Source organism: Pomacea canaliculata, linkage group LG7 (assembly GCF_003073045.1).
Source record: "Pomacea canaliculata isolate SZHN2017 linkage group LG7, ASM307304v1, whole genome shotgun sequence".
Taxonomy (NCBI): Eukaryota; Metazoa; Mollusca; class Gastropoda; order Architaenioglossa; family Ampullariidae; genus Pomacea; species Pomacea canaliculata.
In genome coordinates, this window is record NC_037596.1 from 6,443,011 (window position 1) to 6,463,393 (window position 20,383).

Here is a 20,383-nt window from a genome sequence, read left to right on the forward strand (position 1 = left end):
AGTAGCAATAGTCACAAGTATAATTTCAACTGTTTCTAGGATCATATTACTTGGACAGAACGTATTTCCAGGATCTGTCTCTGACATTTTTGGCAACAGTTTCTAATTTACAGCAATAGAACATGGCTATTTTCTAGACTTTCCATTTATTTCAAAGCATCAATTCACACTTCAATATAACAAAAGTAATTTAAAATGAGAATTCATTAAAAATAATAATCTATAATCAATTTTCAATATTGTGACGGTCAGGGGTTGAGAGGGGACGGGGGTGGCATAGCCAGCCCTAATTGTTACCCCTCTACCGTGTAAAAATCGTGGGTCCACGTGAATTTTGGACCTCACGTGCGAGTCAAGAATGTGCTCACCCCTGGTGGAGTGTGACAGGGGTGAGTATTAATAGACGACGGTAAAAGGCCAAGGGGGCTGTTTGGAGTTGGGTTTTTTGGAAGCTGCTAGCTGGAGCGAGGTGCGTCACAACTATTGTCTGTCGTGGACTACTGAGGGGAGACTCTGCGCGGCCTTCAAGAAACAAGGATGATACCTCAGGACTGGAGACGCTGCACAGTCTCCAAGAAACTCTACGACTGTATACAAAGAGCGGACTCTGCTGCAGTGAGTGAAGCGCCGGGCTCGAGACAGCTGAGTTTGACAACCGGAGTCGGCGCGACAACAACGACACCAGCATGACAGGAGAAACAACTAGGAGAAGGGTGGTCGAGTAGAGGAATTCCCCCATCATCTCCAACAGCCAGAGAGGTCGTTACAACGACTGGAGCGCAGGGAGTAAAGGCCTATCTTCAGAAACTCTACTGCTGTGTGCAGGGAGCGAGGAGGGCTAGAGCCGGCATGGGAAAGTCCAGGAGAGACCTGACTAGAGCGGAGCAGGTGTCAAGTGACTGGGCACCATCGTCACCGACGTAGCGGGAACAGTAAGACTCCTACTCATTAGCTGAATTATCAGGGTAAGGGGAAAAGTTCGAACTGTTCAAGAAGATGGAGAAACTCTGTGAAACGAACTTGTAGAGTGTGACATAGGTATTTAGTAGTGGTGCTGTTCACCCTGAGTCTTGTATGTGGTAGCGGTGATGTGCATCCCGAGTAATCTAGCCACTCTACCGTGTTTTCTTGCTGGCTATGGGAAATAGATGATTTGGCATTTATATTCATTGATTTCATGCCATTTCAGGATAGTTAATTGCAGTTAAGGAAGAATACCATATGATTTATTGAGGATACATGTGTGATAACTTGTTGCTTTGTATAACTGTTATAATTTGTGTTGACCAGTGGGTTAGGAGGGCTAGCGAGATTTAAGCAACACGCTAGACCCCTGTCAGTAAATTGACGAGCAGCTCATGGGCAGATCTTCGTCTATTGTGTGAAAGAATGCGTGTGGATATTTTGTATGTGTTGCTCTGGTGAGAGCCGCATCTGTGACATTTGATGACCCTGACGTGGGTCTGCCTCGTCTGGTATTTTGTCGTGCAGAAATTGTCTTTGGTTGCTGGCCATTTTCCGTTTAGTAGTACAGCTATTGCTTTTTTTTTTTTTTGTTACTGATGGTAATATTGTTGTTTGTCTTGTAATTTATTCCTTTTCAAGTTCATTACAGATATTGCTTGATATGTCCTGTGTTTGTCCTTTGATTTTCTGATATGCATATTTATACCATCCTGTGATCCTGTCTCCAGTTCTACGGGTCTGTATAGTTCTACCCATAGTAAGGGACTAGTTCCCGTGCCTTCCTGTCTCTCGTCTGTCTCTAAACTTTCTGTTCTTCTTGTCTGGCTAAGTGAGTGATAAGGAGTATAAATATTGTCTTCTTTTCAGGGTCACTTTTGCTCCCTTAAGATTTTAAGAAAATTTTGGGCTGATTATGTATTGTACCAATGGCATTGTTTGACTCTATTATTTATGCACGACAACCAATTTTCTCAATTTGATTTGTGTTTATATGCTTCATTGTGACACTGGGGAGAATACCCGTGCATTTTGGGGATTCTCGGAATCATGAATGTTTCCCTTTGATGGTTGGTTATGACAGTTTGAGGCAAGTTAATATTATTGTAGTTGTTTACATATTTATGGTGAAGTTATTGGATGTTTGCTTGTTGATCCCTGAAATTTGATTTTATTGCGGTAGCTGTGTTGACATACCTCTGGTGAGGTTAGTGGATGTTTACATGTTGTTTGAGAACTGATTTTGTTAACTTCTGTGAAATTCTGGTGAACCTGGTGCAGGTTTAGAGCTTTACTGTGTATAGGTTTGAAAACTTTGAGTGGTTGTTTACCCATGCAGTTTAATAGCATTAACCTGTGAGTAGTGAATTGTTGTAAACATGGCAGTACCGACTAGGGATGTAGCTGCTTACCTAAGGGAATGTGAACTGATTGGTCTTAGAGACGAAGCCTTTGCTAAATATGTCCTACAGTGTCTAGAGCGACAGGAAAGATATGAAGATAGGATAGCTAAGAAAGAAGAGGCTGATAGGATAGCTAAGAAAGATGAGGCTGATAGGATAGCTGAGAAAGACGAGGCTGATAGGATAGTTAAGAAGGAAGAAGCTGAGGCTGAAAGGGCAGCAAGAGAAAGTGAAGCCAAGCATCAGTTTTAATTAGAGAGTCTACGTCTTGAGCGGGGAACCAATTCGAGTGCATCAAGCAGTAATGGGAACCAAGCCCCAAGAGGACTCACCCATAAGATCCAAGTATTCAAAGAGGACACTGATGATATCAACGCCTTTGTGAGATGATTTGAAGCTCAGGCACAGACTCTTAAATGGCTCAAAGATATTTGGCCCTTACAAATGTCCACGGCTTTTCATGGAGAAGCCCTCCTGTTATATGATAGGCTGTGTACAGGGTCCCATAGATTACGACAAACTAAAACGAGAACTGATAATCAAGTTTCAGTGTACCACCAAAGGATTTTGAGATAAATTTAGATCGGCGAAACATCAAAATCAAGAGTCAATGCATTCTTTTCAAACTTGACGTCGGATTTTCAATAGTTGGATTGATTTGTCCAAAATTAAAAAAACATGAAGGACTTCATGACCTGTAAGTAAGAGAGCAGATTCTGCAAAGTGTGTTTAGCGATTTAGCAGGTTTTTTTTGAGAGAAAGAAACTTCCAGAGTGCCAAGGAAATGATTGATAGATAGTGCAGAATGTTATCGCCAAGCCCATTCCTATAAGTCTATGGCCCGAAGTAGTGACAATCCAATGTTCGCCAGTGTGAGCCAAACTACAGGTGGAAATACGCGTTCTCCTCGCAAGGGCAGGCCGCGTGACAATCGCATGCAGGGTCATGGCTACTCTCCAAGGGCTCACTCTGTACTGGGAAGAGGATCCAGTGAGGTATGACCAACTGGGCGGTAATCACCACGACGGATGAGTATACAACTCCACCATCACCGGAAAAGAGGTCTCCGACTTTAATTAGGAAGATCCAGTGCTATGCATGCTGGAGATTCAGACACATTGCCCGAGTGTGTGCAAACACGCTAGGGACTAAAACCCCCAAGCCTGACAATCGAGAACCTCCAAAACCAGCAAATATTGGCATTCTATGCTCTTCTTCAACGCAAGAAGAACTGAGACGACTAGAACTTTACCCAGGGACAGTTTGAGGTAGAACCATCCAGGTGTTGCGAGACACTGGAGCAACGACAGCAGGAATTCCTGCTGACCTGGTTCAGGACAATGAATATTTGGGTCACAGCCAGGCATGCATAACATTTGGGGAAAATATTGAAACTTTCCCCGTAGCTCGCGTGTTAGTGGACACACCTTTTTATAAAGGCTACTTGCAATGTTGTGTGATCAAACACCCTGTGACTGATTTGATCATAGGAAATTTCCTGGGAGTACAGGACTATATGGAAAACAACATACCCACAGCTATGTTGGTGACTTTGCACTGTGGCAAAAAGAAATGTTTAAAAGGTTACAGGAGATGGTGAAAATAATCTTAACTGCAATTAGACTATTTTCAAAAACAGGAACTCTCAAACTGATGTAAGTCTGGAAACAAGACGATTGTGTATTTTTCCCACATAATAAACATTTTGTTTGAAATAAAGGAAGAGTGGAATAAAAAAACAAAAGCAAAGTAAAATAATCCCATGAAACAAGCTTCTCTTTCATAAAAAATGTGGTCATACTTCAGTTGAAGATGCTGGAAACAATGAAAACTGTGAGCTCTTAAATACCAGGCAAAAGAAATCACTTATCATTTCCACTGCTAATCGGATACCACAGATATCTCTCTGTCAGACCTTGTCTTGAAAAAAGATCGTACTTTGCTCATTGTGCGCAGCAGTCCATTGCTCAAGTAGATTGCTGGCCCATATATTTTCAATGAAAAGATGCTGGAAAAAAATCCACAATTAATTAAATGATTAAACTGTGCTTTAGAGACAAAACTCAACAGTAGTTAAAGCAAATGAGGGACCACATATGAAACCTTTTTGATATCTTGCAAGTTGAGCAAGAGAGACATAATTATTGATGCCTTTATACTACATGGAACTACATATAACAATCCTGTCTTACGAAAGACACCCCACCATCTACTCACACACATGCATATCATCCACAAGTCTGTGCACATTCTAACAACTTTTCTGTAAAAGAAACCATCAAGACTACACTCACAATGGCTGCTTTGGCTCTTCTGTTTCATTTGCACTGACAATCAAGACTGGATACAGGAGAGCCGAGACGAAATACCTGCAGGTAATGCCACAATATGAAATATTACATTTTTGTACTCAATAAAATTCCTTATATACAGTATGAATAATAATTACTGAAACAGAAATAATTCATTTTCATATTTTTTAATATAATCATATATTTAGAGAAAAAGACAATCTCATAGTGGATTATATCATCCTGTCAATCACGATGAAGAAAATACATTCCCTGTCCAAAATCTCTATGTATGATACCACCTCATAACTTTTGAGAGACCTTAAATACCTGCAAAAACACAAAAACAGTTGGCATCTTTATGACTCACTCAAGCATACATTTTGTTTTGAAGTCAAAGGACATCCAATAAGCAACTGCACAGACTAATTATCATAAAACTAATTAAATATTACTGCTGCCTTACCTGACACCATAGGACGTGAAACAGGAAGTCAAAAGTGCGAGAGGTAGACCAAAGCCCAGATAGTATGGCCAGTTATTCTCTACCACATGCACTCTCACATGTGGCTCAATACCTGAATGACAAATACTAATTAAGACCTATGTAAAATGCAAAAAGTAAGACCAACTTATAGAATTGTTTACATCAACGAATGCATGCATCTATATAAAGAAATACAATTAATATATTTATTACTTTGCTCAAGTGAAAAAAGTAAACGCCTCATAGTTAAGTGACTAAAGGGGACAGTGAACTGTCTTAACTCGCTGATTCTTCTTGGTCTGAACCTGGTTTAGGATTAACAATTGTTCTTAACTAGGAAGAAGGATGCTCTGAACTTTGTTTAAACAGATTCTAACCCATATTTTCACACAAAAGTGGCATTAATTATGACAACAATACCACTAAGTTTCATGATTTCTATTGTTTTGCTGATGCACATCTATCCAAAAACTTCGACTGAAGTGTGCAACCTCTGGGTTGCCAGCTGAAAAGGCTGTGGAAGCCTTGAGATTTTGATTTGAGGATGGCTGAACATCAAATACTTTCTCTGATTCTGAGGTGATATTCACAACTTGCGATTGAGTCAGCCATTGTTTTTGCCTAATAAGCATGACACTTCCGGAATTCCATGCGCTCGAGTTACTTTGTCGAGTGCTTGTTAATCTTTCGAAACCAGCAAAATTCCTTGTTCCGATGTGGCTTGAATGTCCGATATTTTAAGGGTCTTACTTCAATCCCAAAAGTTTGTATTCAGAGGTGAGAATTACTTTAAACATAAGATGTGAACTAGCTTCAAGGTAGGAAAAAAACAAATACTCAAATTATGATCTAATATGGGTTCTTCCTAGTCATTTGTATGCTACACCTGCTGAGAATTAGGTTCCGTAAGGGAGGAAAAAGACAACAGCTTTATTTATTTTATAACATATTGGGATTTCTTACTCATCTGCACATTTCACCTATAATTTAACTCTTTCTCTCCTATAAGTTAAAGGCGGTCAGACCCATTTGTACACATAAATTTACCCCTATTTCAAAAAATTATTAAAAAATAACTAAACAAGATAGAAGAATAATTCAAATTGAAAATGAGAGATCAAAATGTGTAAAAAGGGATCAGTCTACCTCCATCTTGCTAGAGAACTCACTTTTATGATAATCCAACCAAAATTAGGTACTATGAAGTAGAGTTTTGAAAAAGTTTTTTACATATTTCAAATATGGAATGGCCTGAAAAGCAGATGAAAACCATTTTTACACCATTCGTGGTCAAATTCTCCTTCATCTGACACAGGAATATCCTCTGAGATGTTGCTTCTGTTGCTAGTCGATGTTCCAGATGCGTGATGTTTACGATCGGTGCGGATTTAAACATTGTTTTGCCAGCCGCCTTGACATGTTTACAACCGAAAAGGACAGTCACAGGTAGTGTAGAATATTGGTGAGACTTCCATTCAAACGTACTTCCTTCGTCGTGTAAGGAGATAATTGCGTTCAGAAATGCCTAAACTATCTTATTAATTTTTTCTTCTAAACCACGAGCTGTATAGGCCTAAAAATATTACAACAATGCTTCACACGGGGTAGTGCGACACGGAGACAAGCGAGCGGTGCGCCTTCAGCCTACAGAGTTCAACGTGGAGAGAAAGAGTTAACCCGTGCCTACAAGGGGGTCGCGAAGGTGGTCATTTTTTTAAAAAGTTTCTTATACTGGTATTAGTGAAATTAGTTTACATTGTGTAACCGAGTGGTGAGGGCGATCAAACTCCAAATCTCTTCTCCCTATTCAAGTACACTGTCTCGGCAATGCAGTGACTTCTCACTTCCAAAACTCAAAACACAATCCCCCTCTCAACAATTAAGCCTCCAATCTCCCTCCTCTCACCTTTTGCCCTCTCTCTTCCCCAATCTCTCATCGCTGACTCCCCTCTCCCTCTCCAGTCACACCTCTCTTTTTTTTTAAAAACATCTAAAAGGCACGCATTCAGGAAACGTCCATCATTCACACCCTTTTATTCGCACGTGCTCAGTCCTAGTACTCTATAGGTCCCTGACAGAAGGCCATGACCAGACAAGGGAAGGACCCCACCATATTACAAACAACTGACAAGATGAATGCTTTCGTCCGAAACATTTCGTTGTGGACGCAGAAGATACTCCAAGAAAATATTTTTGATATGTTTCCGTGATTGTGTAAGTGCAAGGCTGACGTTAACTTGAATCTTGATCAGGTGAAGAATGTAATTATTGCCCATCTAAGCGGACTGCAAGAAAGGTTTCAGCATTATTTCGCTGAAATTGATGTGACTAAATACGATTGGATTCGTAATCCATTTCTGGCTGATCCTAGCACAAGCGGGTTGTCCACGCAAGAAGAAGAGCAGCTCATTGACCTTTCGAGTGACCAATCCCTGAAAATGGTCTTCCAAACAACACCAGTGCCAACATTCTGGATTAGCATCAACGGTGAATATCCTCTCCTTTCTGAGAAAGCAATGAAAGTTCTGCTGCCATTTTCAACTTCATATATGTGTGAGCAAGGATTTTCAGCATTGGCAGCACTGAAGTCGAAATACAGAAATCGTGTGGACGCAGAGGCTGAGCTGCGAATAGCAGTGGGTACGAACATCGCACCCAGGTTCGCTTCTCTGTGCAACAGCAAGCAGGCTCAACCTTCTCATTAATCAAAGTGAGTGTCCAATAAAATAATATTTATTAGCACCACAGAATTTGCTTTAGTAAAATTTCATTAACAGTTATACTTCTTGCAGATACGAACTTTGTTCTTCCGTTGTTGATTTCCTCGACGCGGCGTTCGAGGTTAGCTAAGGCTCCCCACCCCCGCTCTTCCACCGACCTAGCTGGCTAAGGGGGTCGCGGACGTACCGGTGTTCGTCAGGGGGGTCGCCACATGTAAAAGGTTGAGAACCGCTGAGTTAACCCTACACCCTCCCTATCCCCCCAAAAAAAATTATGACTAGACTGGTGTGTTCTCTTGGAATATAGTTTGTGAAATCTGCATGAACATACCCATGTTAAACCACTTGTATTCAAAGGCATACAGTCCATACTGTACTCCCATGTGGAATAAAGCAATGATCTCCCCTAGCCTTGCCACTGGCACAATGCTGAACAATGTTGTCTGAAATATTACAGAAATATTACACAATAAACAATAATAATAATATTACACAATAATAATACACAATTTTAAATGACTGTATCTTGTAACTATTATTTCCATACATACACAGTGTTTGGACTGCTATTAATTTTACTTTACTTCATTTGTATTAGTTTTTAAATATTCCAATATTCAACTGAAGTAAGTTAAAAATCAGTGCAGATTATAATTCATGTAAGAAAAAATAATATGGCAAGAGAAGGCAAATAATTTACCTGTATGCTGAAAAACATCTGCAGAATAAAGCCAAATGCTAAGTCAGCTATGATAAGGCTGAAACTTGGAAGCTGGGGTTTGCCTCTCAATTTGATATATGCTGCATCAGCGATATCCTTCAAATGAAAAATTTTAATATTATGCAAATATTGTTTTAGACAGAGGAAAATCTTCTACAGAACGTTTTAAAGAAAACCAAACAATGAACAAAATACAATCTTGGATGATTTTGGAGAATCATGCATGCATGTGACTTTCACCCCAAGCTGATGGTTTGAACACTTTTGGTTTGATGTTGGATGTTGGTTAAAAAAAATTTATTCTCAAAATTGCTGTCCACCACAGTGTACAAGTTCTGGCCCACAAATAATACTGCTGTCTTCTTCTGTATACAGTTCAGGCCCACAAATGTCTGATATGGATTCCCAAAGGATGAGCAAATGAAAAAGCTTTGCTGGTAAAAATTCATTTGAGCCTACTACTTTATTTGTACATGTGCAAACATGTCTGTATGTGTAGCATGTGTGTAGACACTTTGTAAATGCTATCAGAAGGATGTATGTGTGTACTAAATAGTCATGATTATTCTTAATGCACTTTCACTGCACAACCACAAACAGAATATTGTGCAATGGGTGGAAAAAAAAGTTTTGTTACAATATACTTTGTTGTCTCTAGAACTTTCTAATTATTTAAAAATATATTGTACAGACTCAAAGCAGTTGTTTTTCTATGCTTTTCATAGGAGCAAGGGCATATTTTTCACACACATAATTACAAAATGGCGGATTGTGGTGACTCAGAGGACAGCAGCATCAGGCAGGCTGAGATTGTATAGGTTGCAAGAGTGTGACACACAGTGGTGAAACTACAGCTTGATGAAATATCTTCTTCTTCTCTTCTTCGTTCCTATTTGCCCCCAGTGGAGCATAGGGCTGCAACCACACGCCGCCATCGGACCCGGTCCTGGGCATCCCTTTCTAGTTGGGACCATGTCATGCCAGCTGTCTCTGCCTCTCTGTGGACTGATCGTCTCCACGTCTGTCTGGGTCTCCTAACCTTGCGCCTCCCCTGTGGGTTCCAGCCCAGAGCTTGTCGCGTTATATTGTCGGCTGGCTTTCGTAGAGTGTGGCCAATCCAGCCCCACTTTCGCTTCTTGATGTCTAGGCTGGCAGGGTTTTGGTTGGTTCTCTCCCACAGGGCGGTATCGGAGATCCTCTCAGGCCATCGGATGTTAAGAATGCGGCGCAGACATTTATTGATGAATGTCTGTATCTTGTTGGTGATGGCATTTGTCACCCGCCATGTCTCAGACCCATACAGAAGGACTGACTTTACATTGGTATTATAGATGCAGATCTTGGTGTGTAGAGACAAAGCCTTGGAGTGCCAGATAGGTCTTAGGGAGTGGAATGCAAGCCTGGCTTTGTTTATTCGGCTTCTGACATCTTCATCTGTACCTCCGTCTTTGCTGCTGACTATGCTGCCAAGGTAGGTGAAACGGTCAGACTCTGTAATTCTCCATGTAGTTGGAGTGGGGCTTCTTGCTTTGTGCTGACCCGCATTACCTCCGTTTTTTTGATGTTGTTGGTCAGGCCAGTCATTGCTGCTTCTTCTGCGAGCCGAGTGAGCTTTGTCTGTGCGTGTTGCTGCTTGTGGGACAACAGGCTGATGTCATCTGCAAAGTCAAGATCCTCAAGCTGCCTGGCGAAGGTCCACTGAACGCCCGTGTCGCTGTTAGAGGTTGTTCTTCTCATGATCCAGTCTATGACGATCAGGAAGATTGTTGGTGAGAGCAGACAACCTTGCCTCACCCCAGTCTTCACTGCGAAGGGGTCAGTCAGCTTACCCTTGTGTATCACCCGACATGTCGAGTTCTCATACAACTGCTGGATGATGGCAATGAACTTTGGTGGAAATCCGTAGTGCTGCATCAGTTTCCAGATGGTTTCTCTGTCTACGGAGTCAAAGGATTACAATGAAATATAGCAGACTAATTTTTTAACTGGATAATTTTTTTTATGGCCCATAAATGATGTTATAAATTTCAAAAAGGCCCTTTAAGGAAAAAAGGTCCCCCGTCCCTGCTCTTCACAAAAGTAAAATTTCTTCAAGTTGCCATTAAGTTTGATGTGAAAAATGCTGATTGCTTTTCAACTAAGAGCTTACCCTACACCCACCCATAGAATTCACTAATGTAAATTGTTAAAGTAAATCTTTAGCTCATGTTCTTTGATATGCACAAAAAGCTTGATTTAGGATTGTGAAAGCAAATAGCATGATGTCAAATGATAAGTGGTGAGTTTTCAAGCCTAGATGGCTTTTCTTGTGCCAATCAACAGTTCTATTTTTGCGTTAAAAAAATAATGTTCATTCTGTAAACATACAGCCTAGTACAGACAAGTCTAGAATCCTGAAATATGCAATGTCTTTTAGAAACAGTTACTTGGAATGAAAGAACCCAAAACCTAGAAAAAAATTCTCTACGACAACCTGTCAAAAACTGAACTAGTAGAATGTAGCTATAGTTATATCAGGCATAATGTGACAGCAAACATGAGAAATAACTTACCTGAAACCACAGAAGGTTGACAAGTCGTGACAAACTTAACAATGGCATGACCCAGCAGCTTTGAAACACGAATCCAAGCACAAACACAAGCTGATTCCAGATGTGGTCATCATCACTAGATGCTGCTGCTGTCAAAAACAAAATTATTATTTATTAAACTCTTTAAAAAAACAAAAAAAAACCTTCACTCTTTTTGAATGATATGCATCATTTAAAAAGTGAAGATCACAACACTTAAAAGACATACACATTTAGTGACACATATGCTCAAAAGACTCCATTCATCCCCCTTATTAATGAAATAGCAGGGAGAAACATGCATCTCAAGAAAATGATAATAAAAAAAACTGATTTCCTCGCCTGCTCAAATCTCAAATTTGTGCATTCAAAAGTATCTGTTTTGAGAATCCTGGATAAGGATTCAGGCGATGCTGATGTGTCATCGGTACAGAGATCCGCCAACCGAAGTGCTATATCCAAGAAGGTGAAGCGTCAGCACCTATGTGCTTCTGGACTGATGACCAGCGGATTATATCCAAGTTAGGTGGACAGTTAACATGGGAGTTTACCGAGGTGATCATCAGAAAGCTGTATCCAATGCAGGTTTACATCCGAAAACAGGAAATTAGTTAATACAGGGGCTCACCCAAGATGATGATTGGCAGGTTATCCAAAGTGGGTGAGTGGTTAATATAATTTACACGATGATGAACCAACGATCACAGAGTTATCAAAGGGAGTGGATCATCGACACTGGAGTTCGCACGAACTGTCGACCGGTAAATTATATCCAAAAGAACTAGGCGAGTGATTAGTTAACGCTGCGATTCACCCAAAAATGATGAATATATTAAAATCCAACACCCCTACTGTGGTCCACAACTTGCAGAGTAACCTTGTTGTGGTTAGTTCCAGGAAAAATATTATTTCAAAGTTACCCTTCAGTAGAGAAGAAGTTGACTCAGCACTATCCTTCGGTAGGAGAGGTGTTACCACCTGTTTTAATGTATTGCTAGCATTTTAGAGGTCTATCCTGTCCACAGATTTCTGCTAAATGCCTGGGAAATGTTGTGCCGCTACCTTAATTTTCCCCCTCTACTTGTTTGACCAATCAGGCCATTAGCAACTAGGTAGCTAAGGTGATTGGTAAGGTGACGCCAGCTAACTTCATAATTGTAATCCCTCCATTGATTAAATCGTATTGGTTCACATCACATCATGCCACTCTGCTCCCTTGAAGATTAGAATTATACTTCCGAAAGAAAATTTACAATTGTTACTGCATCGTGGTGTGATGTAATAATCTGGGCTTGCGTCCCATACCACATTTCCCCAGAACGTGCTGCGATTCTAGCTATGCTTGAACAAATAAAATAAAGTTGGAATTTGAACTGTGAATCGCTACTTGGATATGAAGTCCCTGTTGTAAATTTTCACACTTTAGGCTTTTGTGACAATATGCAAGTAAACAAATAAACATAAATTGTGATGGTCACTGCAGCTTGCAAAATCTGATGGACATGAATGATGCTGACCTTCAGAAGCAATGTCTTTTTGTTCTTACTCTAGGGGAAAGTGAGTGCTGAAAGATATCAGCTAAAATCAGGCAAAAACTAGAGACCTTTGAAACCAAATGTCTGAGGAAAATTTTCAAGATATTCTGGCTTATTATAATTACCTACAAAGAAATCCTTACAAGAGCCAGCTGCACAAATATGACAACCACAGTCCAAAAAAGAAGTTGGAAATGGCTAGGGCATGTACGCAGAATGAAACCACAGGCACCACCAAAAATACCCCTTCATTGGACAGCTGATGGCAAGAGGAAGCATGGTTGGCCATAACATGGCAAAGGTCAGTAGAGAGAGAAATTAAAGGACCAGAAACTGTTTTGGAACAGCATGGCTAAACTTGCTGCTGATGGAAAAAATGGAGGTTGCTAGTGAATGCCATACGAAGAGGAGTAACGATGCTTACCATGAAGTATTATGAAGTCATTCTTTGTCATCTGCTACCTTCACACAATCCTCAGGTTCAAACATGTAAGGTTTAATATTTAAAGGCTAGAGAACAGCATTTCACACTTGTCTTCGCTTCTAGAGCACAATAAATGAAGATCGTCTGATGAGCCTAATGTATTGTTCCACCTTTGGTCATTATATGCTTACCAAGACACCACCAGCTATGATGTCACATTAATTCATGCACAAGATTGAGATTTGGCAGGACTTGTTGACTATAGGTGCAAATCACCAACTTTCAAATTAGATAATAACTGCTATTTTAAGCGCTAAAAGCTATAGAATATACTTATATTATCTCTGCATACCAGAATCTGTTTACAACTCAGACCACTTGGTTAGGTCTTTAACATTCCCCACTCTATGCTTAGGAATTTTTTTGGATAAATTGTACCTGTATAGTTAAATGTTTTGCTACACATTTAAAACAAAGTGTATGACAAATGTTTTAATCTACCATGATATTCTAGGTTCCACTCATATACCACAGAGGATAACTATACTTTTCGTCCTAAGAATCCCCTGCCCTTTTCCTGTCTTATGCTACTAATATGTATATTATATTATGTGCATTTTGTACAATTGTACTTTTAACTGTTTAGCCAAATTGTCCAGCATCAACTACCTTCCTTGTGCTAAGCCCTCATTGTATTTTCCTCTCTGATGCTACTATCATATATGTAATTTTACTACTTTTTTGAAAAGAGTTTCATACCATCAAACATCCAGGCAAGACAAGGAAGCAGCAAGTTGTAAAACAAGAGCAAGCTGAGCTGAAAAAGACAAAGATACAACCTGTGAGTATGAAAGTTCTTGTGTCCACAACAGAACCACTTCCCACAAAACACTTGTTAATTTAAAAGTAAGCAGGAAGTCTTAGAAATAATAATTCTCAAGTGTTTACAATTTAAAAAAAAGTGCTGGTATAAAACGAGAAGAATCTACAATTAAATAAAAGTCTCAATTATTTTAAATCAGTACAAAATGCCATTGCACATTAAACCTTTCTGATTTAAGTTTGCCCTTTTCTTTTTTAATCTTAACCCAAATTAACTATTCTAATACCACAGACTGACAAGTCATGGCACAGAAAAATATCTGCCTCTCACTATAACATCTAGCTGTCAAATGCTGAAGAGATTAAACTGAAATCTGTTAATTTGAGAGCAACAAATGAATATCTCTTCAGTTCATCAAATACACAAATCATATGAGATGATATAAAATTCAGATAAACATTCCATCTCTTCTCAAATGATGCATATGTTTCTTACCAAGCAAACCCCTCCATTCCACAGCCAGGATCGAAGTATTCGGTATCTGATACCCATCTTGCTGAAACATAAAAGTTTGGTGAATTACTTATTATTTAAAACTGTTTGCTACACTTTTCACAATCTATTTTGGGAACTTAAAACATGCAAATTCTCAAAATCCCACATTATATCGGTGAATGCAAGTGCCACAAAGCTTCAGCTTCCTTCAATCTGTGAGGAGCAAACTCCACAGCGGAAATTAGTAGAAAGTCTAATTTTTTTCCCACTGTCAAAGCTGCAGAGAGAGTGCCACTAAAGGGTGTAAGCTTAAAATGCATGGTCTAATTCTTGTTCTCAGTCTCTACATACACATGTCACTGAAAAACATCCCCATAACAGGTATATTCAATAGCATATGTCAATTTGAAGAATATTCACCTTATGCTGGATGTTTCTTTTGGTTCCTTATGCCTATCTCTTTCAGCACGACGTCTGGCCAGTTCAGATATCCGTTCAGGTGTTTTCTTGGCAGGTGTCACATGAATGATTTCACCCTCCATTTTATAAGCTTTAACAGCCCCCACAAAAACATCTCTGATACCCAATGCCACACTACCAAACATGCGCTGTAAAACATCTAGCAGGCTCATTTTGTGTCTTTTTACTCTGCTTTTAGTTCTGGTCCCAGATAAATTCTGGCTTAAGATTAGTCGATACTTAAATGCAACTAATAAAAAAATGCTTTATGCAAACTCTGGCAGCAACTGAAAAAAATGCTCTATGCAAATTCCGGAAACACTATTACAGGCAACAATGCCCCCATTAACACAACCTTCTACTGAAACTGGGCTATCTGAGTGATCAGGTATTTGCCATTTTAAAGCCTTGAGATGTCTTTTATTACTTGGAATACAATCTTTCATGGTGTTGACTGTGACTCTTTAAAGTTCACGTCAGAATCGTCTTTAACTTCCAAATTATTGTCCAAAGCTTGTGCTTCTTTTGAATTCCATATAGCTTGGAAGCATCATTTTTTTTTCCCTAACAGTGACCCTGGAACAGCAACATTTAATACTGCTTAAAACACCTTGCTTGCTAAAGAGTAAATCACAAGCAATGTTTATGACATTATCTGATCAATTTTAGCAAAAACAATCTAGTTTCCATCACTGTTTTAAGGAATCTCAAAGACCTTAATTGTGAAACTACAAGATGCATGCTCTCTCTCTCTCCCTGACACACATATAAATGATGAAGGATGCAACAGAATGACTCCTTTGTGATTTGAGTGTCTTTTCGTCTCTTTGTGCACTAACCTATATTATTGTTTTTAAATCTTACTATATGTAACATTATGGCTCGTCACATAAAATGAGACTATAATAATGACGTAAATAGTTCTATGTAATTTAAACAAGTCCACTAGCTCGTCTTGGAACAATTAAACATGAAACAATGCTTTTAACGAAAATGAGTTTTTGTGATTCGTATACACTTTATAAACAAAACCAAAACGTGTTTGATACGACCAACTAACAATCGTGACCTTAAATTTAATACAAAGATCAAATTTACACAACACAGTACATTCATTACACTCCAGTCACCGAAAAAAATCATTACATCATAAATACATTCGAAGGATTTAACATACGAATAATATTATAAGAAGACAGCCTACCTAAAGCTTTTTTATATTGAATTAGTACGATTTATGTAAATTAGGGAAAACAATTATAGGGCGAAAAATGACATATCGACTTTGTGTATAGTGTCAACATTTTCCCAAGTATCCATGTGGCTCTATTGTTGTCCTTGATTCTGCGCGCGCATCATTAAGGACTAATATGACGCGCACTATGTATGTAAATATATATATGTAAATAAATATTCATAAAACAAATCTAATAATCACCACAGTAAATATTTATTTGGATACCTATAAGTTAAAAGATTTTATTAACTTTATTTATAAATTATAAAATTAGAAGGTGTCGAGATAGCCTCCCCTGCCGGATGTGCGCTTCGGCCTCTTTCTGACCATTTCTGTGAGAAGCATGGTAAGTGTGGTAGGAAGATCTGTGAAAATATGAAAAAAAATTCCGATTAAGACTTTAAATTGCGTAACTTTTTCCATATACATACTAAGAACTATATCATGTATTTAATTATTAGATTAGGTTTATCTTTGAGATTGGGATATATCAGATAAAAGGATTTAACATCAGCAAATGCTGACCATGTGATTGTCAAAATGGCTGCTTTTAACTGTTGCATTAGATGAATGCATCTTGTTGCCTTTGTGTCTCCTTTCGGAATACAGTTCTACTATATATACTAAATATAGTATAACGTCGTTGATGCTGTCAGTGTTCTTTCACAGATCCTTATTTTCTAGTGAAGCACACATTTCACCACGCGTTATCGTATCGCAGAATATAAGAATTTTGACAACTATATTTATGATATTAACTAATATGTCGAAAACTTTTCATTCAATCAGAAAATGTGTATTACATGTTACGATCGTGGATCTCTTGACATTCCTGGCCTAAATAAACGCCGGCAACGACAGTCTGATCGTGGATTAGACAGTATAAGAGCTGTATCTTTCCAAAGCACAGCGCGAGTGAATGTACGCGTTTTGGAGAGCATGTTGATCCGTTTCTTCAGTAGAACGTACACAGTCGGTCAGGGATGCCTAGACACCCGCGATCGGTGTTTTGCGTTAAATAGTATAATAATATGCATCAACACAGTCATGTGTGTCGTAAAAGCAATTCCGCACAAAGACAACGACCATACAGAGTTAATCATGAGGATCCATATCTTCTGCCATTACGGCTTTGCATTTTATTCAAGGCGAGAATACTTACATGACAGCCATCCCTAACCTTTCATGCTGACAATGCCAAGGGGTCTTTTTCTTCCAGTTTAAATGCTACTTCAATTGGGCTAAAATTATAGTCCATTACTAATTTTAATGAATTGCATTTTCAAAATGAATCATCCACAATCCATTTGGTATTTTTTTAATGGGTAAGTAAAATGTTTCAAAAAGAAACTTGCAAGTACAAATTGGAAAAACTAAATCGTCAAATTTATCTGACAATTTCAGATAAACACTGCACATCCCTGTTATTAACGGAACATAAAAATTGCAACTTAAGATGTAAACAGCTTTTTTCATAAACAGCATAAATGTCTCAAAACTTATCTGATAATTTTAAAACATTTACTGTGTACCACAAAAAGGGTTACTAAAATACTTTGAGGGGTTAAAAGTTGTAATTTAAATGAACATTATGACTTCAAAGTGACACGTTGCTTTAGCGCTAAATTTTACCTTTCTCCAGAAATATATTTATAAATGTAATTTTGTTAACTTGATTTTGATAGTCACAGCAAGAATATGGTCAGTTTAATGCCAGCTCTTAAATTAGATTTGACCATTTATACTGTTGGTCTCAGGATTTAATAAACCTGTTTAAACATATGTATATCCAACTCTGTAATGAATCCCCAGCACAGGTGCAACCTCGCTTACTCCTGTATTCAGTGAAATAATACAAGTGGCGAGTTGTAGGAAGTTGAATTATTTATTACTGGTCTTTTGTCACTTTTTAATGGCAGCTAGCATTTGATTTTTTTTTCTTTTTGAAGGGAGCGAAGAAGGCAGAAGCCAAAGCAGCTAAAAAGGCAGCGCCTGCCACCAAGACGAAGAAAGAAGGAGGTGGTGGTGGGAAAGCCAAGAAGAAGGTTGGTTTAACAAATATATATTTGTACACCCCATTGGTGTTGGTAATTATTAGCAGCCATTCCCGCATATTGAATGTGGTTGTCTCCAGTCTCATCCTCTTTTATTTACTGTGTATTGCAGAAGTGGTCCAAGGGAAAAGTAAGGGACAAGTTAAACAACCTTATTCTCTTTGACAAGGCAACATATGACAAACTGTATAAGGAGGTTCCCAGCTACAAGCTAATCACACCATCCGTTGTCTCTGAGCGCTTGAAGGTCAGGGGCTCGCTTGCAAAGCAAGCCCTTCGTGAGCTTCATTCCAAAGGTTTGTTTTGATAAGAGTTTAACCTCCCAAATTATGTACCTGTTTGAAAAAGCTGCTGGGGCAGTATGCCTGAAAATTTTATGAATCAAATAGTGTGTATTTACAATGTTTGATACTTAGTGGTGATGCACTGTTAAAAGGTAAATGATGTTTTGGGTTGAAAGATGTACTTGAATTAAAAGAGTAAATGGTAGTTGATAGCACAAAAAGTTGCTTTTTTTTTCAAGAAACATTCAAAGACTTTAAGATACAGGCAATTTCTGTCCTATGCAACATTTAGTGACATGAGACTGCAGCCTAACAATTTCAGTAAATGCTGCTTTGGCATGTAATCTAATTACCTTTTTCGTACGAGCAGTCAAGCCCTTGCATACTTCTTATTGTCATTAGCCCATATCCAAAGGGTACCATGTGAATGCAGATTTCTATATTTGCAAATCTAGTAGGGTCTTTGCAGAAGACACCTAAAGAAAAAAAGGCATTCAAAACAACAGATTTTATACAACACTCATTACACCAGTTTCATTTAACTCGGCCTTGGAAAGTTTTGTAAACCACCATTTGTGCTTTTTGGTAGGGCATAACAGTAATGTGGCATAACAAACAAGTTTTTAATGACAAGGTTTATGTATTTTATGCGCAGGACTCATCCGTTTGGTGTCGAAACACAGCTCCCAGCTTATTTACACACGGACCACCAAGGCTACAGATGAGTGACATGGCTGATAAAAGACTGGTTCAAATAAATGTTTGAAAAGGAAATAATCTTTACTCTTTGTTTTATGTGTTTGAGGAATGAGAGTGACATTTTGCATTGTCTTTTCATCTATTGAGAAATCAATAATCATAATAAGAGGAAGATCAAATTATCTTAAAATTTAAAGGTAAGAGAGACTTCAATTCTACTTCATCATGAAACTTCCCTTGTATGTTAAAAAAAAAATTTTTTTTTGATGCAGGTTTCTGCATAATTGAGTATTGCGATGCTTGATTTGATATTTGGTGGGCTCTAATGTTTACACGTTGGAAATGAGAACAATTTATGGTGATGACAGCCATCAGAAATAGGTTTGAAAATGTAAAATTGAGAGCCAGTTTTGTTCTTGCCATTATATCTGAAATTCACATGTAGAAAACTTTTAATCTTTAAAGTCTTCCCATTCCTATGCTAACTCTAAGCATGGCAGAGAAGTAAAAGTATGTACTAAAGTAATTAAAAAGGACAATGGGTGATGTTTTTGTTATTGCTCCTTATGTTAACCAAGAAACATTTCTGGGAAGGAGAAGACTTGAGCTTTGTACTAAAATTGCCTTTCACTATGGTGGCAGCAATAATCCAAGAAAAGTCAGTTTGCCATTTAAAAAAAAATATCTACATGGACTACCTGCTTTCATCGAAACCATCAGCTAAACCTTTAAGCCTATTAGCAGCAAACATACACTAATATGCAGGGTCCTTACAAGTCCTCACATAGAATTTTTGCTGTAAGGCCTTATACAGTCGAATCTCGCTACTATGCCACTTTTGCTCGGTCCCGACTATAAATTCAATGTAAAAATAAATTTACTATGCCACCACCGACTCTCGCTACTATGCCACTTTTGTGTGACTGTTAAAAGGTACAAGTTGTTAAATTCCGGGCAGTGCTCGATTATTATACTGTATGGTAGTGTGGGACATGGCAGTTAGGTGGGATGGAACCCAGCACGCACACAGGGAGGGTGGAGGCTGGACATGGGAGGGTGTTAGCTGGCCGGGTGACGGAGAGCGGGAGGGGGTCGACTAGCGACAGGATGCAGGTGCGTGGATGTGGTTAGGAGGGGTGGAGGATGAGAGGAGACAGCTAGCGCCAGCCGAAGATTCTTGAGAGCTTTGGACTGACAGATAACTTGAGCAAATAAAGC

At 38.8% G+C, this 20,383-nt stretch overlaps 2 protein-coding genes across 5 annotated transcripts; one reads left to right on the top strand and one right to left on the bottom strand.

Moving 5' to 3' along the window:
* Window positions 1–1,541: 1,541 nt before the first annotated feature.
* Window positions 1,542–16,253, bottom strand: LOC112567737 (etoposide-induced protein 2.4 homolog). Of its 4 annotated transcripts, none has more exons than XM_025244526.1 (10): window positions 16,096–16,253; window positions 14,853–15,467; window positions 14,433–14,493; window positions 13,874–13,931; window positions 11,138–11,262; window positions 8,565–8,681; window positions 8,196–8,307; window positions 5,124–5,235; window positions 4,661–4,735; window positions 1,542–4,374 (listed from the first exon to the last, which is right to left on the bottom strand). In XM_025244526.1, exons 2-10 carry the CDS (start codon window positions 15,062–15,064, stop codon window positions 4,248–4,250), a joined length of 999 nt encoding a protein of 332 aa, XP_025100311.1. In that variant the 5' UTR covers window positions 15,065–15,467; window positions 16,096–16,253; the 3' UTR covers window positions 1,542–4,247. The 4 variants fall into 4 exon arrangements, with proteins under 4 accessions (XP_025100311.1, XP_025100310.1, XP_025100313.1 ...); XM_025244525.1 differs by having other exon boundaries at window positions 11,138–11,265; window positions 16,096–16,252; XM_025244528.1 differs by lacking the exon at window positions 16,096–16,253 and having other exon boundaries at window positions 14,433–14,489; window positions 14,853–14,993.
* Window positions 16,254–16,414: 161 nt separating this feature from the next.
* LOC112567744 (40S ribosomal protein S25-like) lies at window positions 16,415–19,243 on the top strand. The gene is made up of 4 exons (XM_025244547.1): window positions 16,415–16,474; window positions 18,078–18,173; window positions 18,295–18,478; window positions 19,122–19,243. Exons 1-4 carry the CDS (start codon window positions 16,472–16,474, stop codon window positions 19,193–19,195), a joined length of 357 nt encoding a protein of 118 aa, XP_025100332.1. The 5' UTR covers window positions 16,415–16,471; the 3' UTR covers window positions 19,196–19,243.
* Window positions 19,244–20,383: the final 1,140 nt, after the last annotated feature.

Excerpts from the sequence above, each read along its gene's own strand:
- LOC112567737 (XM_025244525.1), bottom strand. The coding sequence starts at position 15,064 with ATGAGCCTGCTAGATGTTTTACAGCGCATGTTTGGTAGTGTGGCATTG. Across the intron at positions 14,494-14,852 it reads AAAGAAACATCCAGCATAAG|CAAGATGGGTATCAGATACC; the intron begins GTGAATATTCTT and ends TTTATGTTTCAG. Across the intron at positions 8,682-11,137 it reads TCAACCTTCTGTGGTTTCAG|GATATCGCTGATGCAGCATA; the intron begins GTAAGTTATTTC and ends TTTCATTTGAAG.
- LOC112567744 (XM_025244547.1), top strand. Across the intron at positions 18,174-18,294 it reads GTGGGAAAGCCAAGAAGAAG|AAGTGGTCCAAGGGAAAAGT; the intron begins GTTGGTTTAACA and ends TGTGTATTGCAG. Across the intron at positions 18,479-19,121 it reads TCGTGAGCTTCATTCCAAAG|GACTCATCCGTTTGGTGTCG; the intron begins GTTTGTTTTGAT and ends TTTTATGCGCAG.